General features: G+C 33.4%; 1 protein-coding gene across 1 annotated transcript; it reads left to right on the forward strand.

Annotated features, from left to right (window-relative positions):
• The first annotated feature begins 3,616 nt into the window (after nt 1-3,616).
• On the forward strand, nt 3,617-7,383 carry LOC107773143 (uncharacterized). Its single transcript, XM_016592589.2, has 6 exons — nt 3,617-3,818; nt 4,518-5,088; nt 5,183-5,392; nt 5,654-5,779; nt 5,887-7,016; nt 7,122-7,383. The coding sequence occupies exons 1-6, from the start codon at nt 3,705-3,707 to the stop codon at nt 7,188-7,190; spliced, it is 2,220 nt and encodes a 739-aa protein (XP_016448075.1). The 5' UTR covers nt 3,617-3,704; the 3' UTR covers nt 7,191-7,383.
• Nucleotides 7,384-8,247: the final 864 nt, after the last annotated feature.

Here is an 8,247-nt window from a genome sequence, read left to right on the forward strand (position 1 = left end):
ATATTAATTAGATGACTATTCTACCTAAGTGTGAATTCTATTTTTAAAGGATAAAAAAGTGGATGATATTTTCCTTCGTGCTTTTAATATAACTAGTCTTAGAATACACATTTTGTGTGTGTATCTATATCAATGAGTTCATAACTTAAAAAAGTCACGCAAGTATTATTTGATAATTTATTTGAGTTATATAGAATTATAAAATAAATATTAAAGAAAAGTTTTTTTGAAAATGATGAATATTATTCCCAAAGATCTAACTAACTCAAAAAATGAAAAAAATCTCGTCTTACAGATGTTTTCAAATACGTTACTGTAATTTATGAGGACTCATATTGTCATTTCTGACCTAATAATGAAATTAAAAAATAAAATATATTTTTATCACGATTTTTTAAAGATTAATCCAATCACACGAATTGAAAATTAAATCTTTTTTGTATTAGATATTTGGGAATAAAAAGGTTGGCCCCATATCTCCTAAAAGTTTGATATAATACAAAGTTTAAAAATGACTAATATTGGGATAATATTTTACGATAAAAAATTTAGTATTAAAAATAAATCTTTATCGATAGATAATCATCTCAACTTGTAATCTTAAATAAAATAGACAGATAATAACAAAGCTAAATCAGCAAAAACTTGAAACTTTCATGTGGCGCTCAATTTTGCTCACCCATTGAATTTGTACCTATTTTTTTAAAAAAATTATTTGACACTCAATTTTTGGGTAACTTGGATACATATACCTTTTTATTCTTCTTTACTGCTTTCTTCTTCTTCTTCTTAGTTCCAAAATAAAATTGTTAAATTTATTATTATTTTAACAATTTGATAATTGAAATATTCAAAAATTATATTTTAAATTTGAGCTCATTTGAAATAGATTTGGGCATTGGATCGTGTGTTGGATTGTTAAAATTCGAATAACAAGTTTATGTTTCAGAACTTAAGAATCAAAATCTGAAGTTGCATTGAAGAGATTGAACTACTTAACATTCAAATTTCTGAAGTTGCATTTCTTCAAATTTAATTGCATTGAAGAAATTGAACTACTTAAGACCCAAATTTCTGAAGTTACAGTTGAAAGATAGAAGATTTTTAGATTTGATTTCTGAAGTTTCGTTAAAGAGATTGAACTACTTCAGTTCTAGCGAGTACACTTTGCAAAAATTTATGCAATGCAAATATAACTTCAATGGTAGCTCTAAAAATGAGTATGTATGAAAATGCTCCATCAAATGCCTGATGTATTTACATATTTGAAAAGGATAATAAATTCATATATCCCAACAGAGAATGTTCCGATTCGAATTGATGTCACTATAGGAGTAGGACCATCTACTAGTATCATAGCTAATGAGTCCAAAGCACGCCTGAAGCGTAGCAGACTATTGGGTCCTAATGATCGAAATCCTAGAAAAAAGAAATACATGGTCAAGATGACGCTACAAAAGAATCTCATAAAGAAATCTAATATTTGAAGAATCCCGAGATTCGTGAAGAAATCAATGAGCCCGAGACTCAAGAAAATGAGAAACTATCAATAAATTCAATTGATGTTGAATCATGATAAAATAAAAATATTGTAGACGAAAAGTAAAGAGAGAAGTAATTTCTTATTATCTTCTGGGATCATATACCATAAATAAAATTCCTCTATTTATAGAGAAAAATTAACTTAGCCACAAAGTTTCAATGACTAATATTTCTCTAAAATGACTTAGCCATAAAGTAATAATACTTAATATTTCTCTAAAGTAATAGATATTCACTATAGATAAAATACAATTTATAACACCCCCTTAAATGTATATTTAATAAATAAGGTGTAAATCTTTACTAGAGAAAAATCCGCAAAATTCATATATCCCAACAGAGAATGTTCCGATTCGAATTGATGTCACTATAGGAGTAGGACCATCTACTAGTATCATAGCTAATGAGTCCAAAGCACGCCTGAAGCGTAGCAGACTATTGGGTCCTAATGATCGAAATCCTAGAAAAAAGAAATGCATGGTCAAGATGACGCTGCAAAAGAATCTCATAAAGAAATCTAATATTTGAAGAATCCCGAGATTCGTGAAGAAATCAATGAGTCTGAGACTCAAGAAAATGAGAAACTATCAATAAATTCAATTGATGTTGAATCGTGATAAAACAAAAATATTGTAGACGAAAAGTAAAGAGAGAAGTAATTTCTTATTATCTTCTGGGATCATATACCATAAATAAAACCCCTCTATTTATAGAGAAAAATTAACTTAGCCACAAAGTTTCAATGACTAATATTTCTCTAAAGTGACTTAGCCATAAAGTAATAATACTCAATATTTCTCTAAAGTGATAGATATTCACTATAGATAAAATATAATTTATAACACCGTCTTAAATGTATATTTAATAAATAAGGTGTAAATCTTTACTAGAAAAAAATCCGTAGAATTTTCTTTTAGTGAAGGAAAAAAGTAGGAAAAATACTAGCTATGTCCATTTATAAGTAGCATATTATAAAAATTGGTCAATTCATAAAATATTACTAATATCAACCAATTAGCTATTTATAGCAAAAAAGAAGTCAAATTTTTGTGTTCTTTTGAGTGATTGTTATTAGAATAGATTTGGTACATATTAAGGAGCTTGAATCTTAGCTTTGGGATGATTTGGTGGAGTTTTGAGGTGGATTGAATTGAAAAATTCAAAATAGAAGATGATCATGAAAAAATGATATATGTATCAGATATGTATCATATTTATATCAATTGTGTATCACATGTATGTCCCCATGTATATCTACGTATGAGATACATGCGTGATACATGTTTGATACATATGTCGCATAAGGAATTTTTGAACTCGAGTTTTAATGACGAATCTTGATACCAATTCAGTCCAAATCACCTAAGTTTTTCTCAAATTTTGTATATTGATTCATCTATATGTTTTCAATGAATCCCAAACATACCCATTGAAAAATGTCCTTTTTTGCTTAGATTTTTGGCCTCTTGATATATATATATATATATATATATATATATATATATATATATATATATATATATATATATTTTGTATTTCATCACCTTATTTTCTACCTCATCCATGAAATTTCCTTTCCGTCTTGCTTCTAATATTGCTAATTACACTTAAAATATGGAAAGAGATCTTTGTGTGTGATTTTGTAAAGAAATAACCTTATTTCTTTGGATTTTCAATTTTTATATGTCCTTGGCTAGTTTTGATAAGTATAATTAATGGCTAGAAGTTGATAAGTTGGAACTTTTTTGGGACATTTCTGTAAGATTCCCAAAAAAATACACTTATCTAATGGTACGCTTTTTGGGTGAAAATAGCTAGAACGGATAATAACAAGAAGAATCCCTAATGACAAAGCTGTCACTGAAAACTTTAGCACGGCCTCTTTTCTTCAGCAGGCGGGCTTATTGGACACAAAAACATCAGGGCCCATTTATTCTGTGGTTTGGGTAAGCTCCGAAAAGCAAGGCCCATATGGGATGGAATTAACTAAAAAGAAAAAGTTCAAAATTTGAATCTCCGCTCCAACGGTCACCTTTTCAAGTATATATATGTCCCTCACCTGTCCCATCCCTCTCATTCAGAAAACGCCCAAAAGTAGTACCTAGGCTTCACCATAATCAAAAGATCACATCAATCTTCAATCATTTCCAGTGACAATTCCAATGGATTTCCACAGCCTCACAAGGAGAGAGCTCCAAGCTCTTTGTAAGAAGAACAAAATCCCAGCTAACATCACTAATGTCGCCATGGCTGATGCGCTCGCTTCTCTCGACACTGTAAGTATTTTAATCGAACATCGAAAATATTCATGATATGCTCTTTTGCTTAGTGGATTTTGATGAGTTCGTCTAAAATTAATGAAAATGAACATAACTAGGGCTGCAAATAAAAAATGTGTGTGTTTGTTTTCAACTTAATATTATTGAATTGTATATTTAAGATGTATTGAACGGAACTGATACAAATGAAAGCTGTTTCCAGCTTGATATTTTTGTTGGGAACTCTGTATGTAGAATTCTGCTTTTTACAATTAATTATGCATGAAGGTTAAAGTTCATTTTTCCATTCCATTTATTGTCTTGTCGTCTCTGACTCAATGTTGAAGCTGCTTTCTATAGCTATTATTGCATAGATTAAGTATACATGCAGTGTTTATTTTTTACTCTATCAATGATTTTTAACGTGTAATAACCACTTTTATCAGATTACCAATTACCAAGAGATTTACCTTTAATAATGAGTAATAAATAACCTGATTATGTGAATATTTTTACACTGAAACTCAGTGCATATATGTAATTTTGATATAGTCTGTTAAGGATTATTTGCCAACTATATTAGCGTCAAAACTACTTTTACTAAAATTTGCAAGATTTATTCTTCAAATATCAGTTATCCTACATCTGTTTACAACTATTTGGACAATTTTATTGTTTTGCTTCCGAAGGAGAATTGAGCTTCACATTTATGTGCAGGTCGATGGTATTGAGGAGTTCCTGAATCCATGTGAATCGGAAACTGCAGACTCCGCGTCCATGGTGTCTCCTGAAAAGTCGAAAAAAGTATCAGCGAGTGTACCTTGTACCTCGACTAGGACTGGCGGGAGAGCAAGAGGAACGACGGCCAAAGCTGTCAATGAAGCAAAGGTTGAGATGATTGAGACTCCTGCCTTGCCAACTACCAGAAGAAGAAGGGCTGCAGCAACTTCAGTTCGTTCGAAATTGGAAACCTCAATGAAAGAATGTGAATCAGATGAGCACATTGGTGATCAGGTTGAGATGGAAAAGAAAGAGGTTCCAAAGACACCAGCAGCTGGGCATACTAGCCGAAGAAGGGAAGTGAAGGCAAAGACTTCAGTCACGCAAGTGAATAGCACCCGTCGATCAACTAGGTTAGCTGGGAAAACTGGCTCTGAATCAATCACACAAGAGAACGAAAAATCGGGATCCATTACGTATGATGCGTATTCGGAAGACGATAATGAAAATTTGGAGGTGGACTCTAAGCAGCATTCTAGTCATGAGAATGAAGAATTAGATAGAAATGGTAATATCTGAAATAATAAGTTTCCTTTTCCCTTTTGTGATATACTTTGTTAAGATGCTGTTTTCTCTGAGTTCTGACTGCAACATTGCCACAGGTATTGATTTGAAAGCAGCAGAAGAGAGTTTGGATGTCGATAAAGCTTCAGAGATTTTATCAGTTCAAGATTCAAATGTCTTGGTAGAAAACTTAATGGAAGTGGAAGTTGGTGTTCAAGAAGTAAGTGCCGATAGCCTTGCAGTTGATGTCTTGAACAAAGAAGCAGAAAAGGGCTTGGAGGTAGAAGTACCGTATCACAGTAACAACGGTATGTGTTATTCTCAGGGTATTACCATGAATTCCATGCTTAAAATAGTTTTGGTTCTCCGGGAATATTGATATGTGATAAAATCAGTTGCCTTCTTAGTACAAAAAAGAATGATGAGAATCAATTTTTTCTGTTCATCCATGTACTCCTTTGACAATTACTTGATTCGCTGTCACTGTTGTATATACTTCTCATTCTTCCCGTTAGTTCCAACCAACTACTCCTTGCTTTGCTGCCATTAAAAGAAATTAACTGTTGCAGGGCCTGAAGAAGTATATGCAAAAGAAGATAATGTACTTGAAAACGGGATTCAAATGGTTTCTGGCGAAGAGGAATCTGGGGGTCTGCATTCTAAAATGATGGACGTTGAGCTCCTTGAAGATAGCGGTAGGGCTAAAGTAGTTATTTGTATTTCTCTTGTGACCTACTGCACATTTTTGTTAGAATGCTATCATCTTCATAGCACTTTATGACATGATATCTCAATTTTGCAGTTGTTGATGCATTCAACTCTGAGAATGAGAATCAAATTGAGTCCATGAACGAAGTGAACGGAAATAAACAAATAGAAGGATCTGCTGCAAAGGAAGTGAATGATGGAGAGGGAGAAACAAAAGACGAAGATATTCAGAACAAAAGCCAGGAGTTGACCCAAGAAAATCAACCCCACTGGGACGAAATCTTTGATTTTGAGGAAGATAATGTTGCAGAGGAAAACCATGATGATGAGATATATGAATGTGAAGTGGATGATGGAACAGAATCTAATTCTGACGATGCAGGAGAAGGAGAGTTGATGGAACACAAGAAAGAAAAGGGGGAGATAAATGTTAGTGGAAATCTTCAGTGTTTGAAAGATGTTTCAGAAGCTAATGTAGAGCTTCCTGGAGACAAACTGATGGACAAATCTGAAGTTGACGGTGATGAGGCTGATGTGGATAATACTGCTGCTGCTCCTCTTTTCCCCTTGGTTTCTCTTGTTCCTAATGCCAATTCAATGGGAGAAGTTGAAAGTTTTAATGCAGAAACTAACTTGGATGTTCTTGATATGAATTTGTTCGGGCAGTTGAACCGTGAGATGGAGGCTAAGGCGAGTGAAGGTCTTCATCTTCTGAAAGATGTTTCAGAAGCTAACATAGAATTTGCTGGAGAAGAACCCATAAAAGAATTTGAAGCTGATGATGCACAGGCTGATTTGGATCCTGCTGCTCATTCCCCTGTGGCTTCGCCTATACCTAATGCTGCCTCAAAATCTGTCTCCACTTTGATACTGGAACCAGTGCATATTCCGTCTGCCTCGACAACAGTGAACCCTGTTCTCATCACAGAAACAAGCTGTTTGACACCAGTGAAGATATCTTCAAGCAAGACACCAATGAAGAAGTCCATGAGCAAAGCATCAGCAGCAACAAAAGTGGCTCAGATCCACGATGACAAGGAGAATATAGATAACAGTGGCAGAAAATTCGTCCTGACAAAAGAGAAGTTGAAGAAAAACAAAAACAATGCTGGCAATAACAGTAAGCAATCCTTGCAAGATTTAAGCTTGAGGCAGCTTACAAAAATGTTGAAAGAGATGCATATTTCAAAAGATCCTAAAATAATGGATAGCACTAACACAAAGGTGAGAAATCCCTTCTTCATTCCTTAATTTTCTTGAATCCGTCATACTTTTTCAGGTAGCTATTAAATGTTAAGAGAGTATACTAAAAATGTTTTTCATTTGCAGGCGGCAAGTTCAAGACCAGCTTTGCAGACACTTCCAGAAAATCGCTTGATGGGTGAAACTGAGAAGTGAGGCTTACAAGGCAAACCATTTTGCCATACATTAACTTAGAGAGTGGAATGATAGAATATAACTAGTCTTGCAAACCTTCTTGGTTTGCCCTTCAGAGATGTATCAAAATTGTGATCGCTCTTATTTATGCTTCCTTTGAGTTTATGAAAACTTATGAAGTTTATTCTAGTAATCGTGATCGTAATTCTCTCTAGTTTTCCTCTCTTATTGCACTTTATCAATTAAGCTGGGTCTATTTGCGGAATAGTTGTGATCAACCTGCCTCACCAACAACTTCTTGTTGGACATAGTAACTGTTAGATTATTGTCAAATTGGTGAAACTGAATAACCTAAATGTACTAACTGAACTGAAACATGATCCCCACGAGAGGTATCTTTCATCTAGCGTATTCCATACTCTTGGCAAAGATCCTGAATGGTCACTAAAGTTTTAAATTCTCCATTAGACTGGAGTTCTCCAAATAGCGTATAACGATCCTAATGATTGAGTCATCAGGATTCTAATGATTGATATGAACATTCTTAATAATCCTAGGATTTGGCATGGCAGTGTGGCGAAACACATATGGCACAAATGGTTTTTAACACTTTCTTTACAGCTTTCAAATGGTCCATTTCTGGACTACTTTGTGCAAACATTCCAACAACAACACTAGTGTTTGGCCTCTCAGATACCTCCGTTTAGTTGTCCACTCTTCACTTTGCACTCCATAAATGAAATATATATTTTACAATTTTACCCATAATAATTATAATAGTATTTTCAGAAGTATTGGGGATTGAATAGTTAATGATAAGAGTAAAAGAGGAAAAAAAGTTATCTTTCTCTTGATTTAGTATAGGGGACAAGTAAAAGTGAAAATGTATTTGTAGAATAGTTGACAAGTAAAAGTAAGCGGAGGGAGTATGTTTGCTAGGAAAAATAATCACAACACAAAATTCTACTTAAAATGATATGGTGTATGGTTAGCGCGGGATTAAAAATAAATAATATCGGCATAACTAATGTGTTTGATTGCTTGAATAAGAAAAAGTAATCCTAGCCTAGGAGTAAAT

The sequence above is a fragment of the Nicotiana tabacum genome, chromosome 6 (genome assembly GCF_000715075.1).
Source record: "Nicotiana tabacum cultivar K326 chromosome 6, ASM71507v2, whole genome shotgun sequence".
NCBI classification, from domain to species: Eukaryota; Viridiplantae; Streptophyta; class Magnoliopsida; order Solanales; family Solanaceae; genus Nicotiana; species Nicotiana tabacum.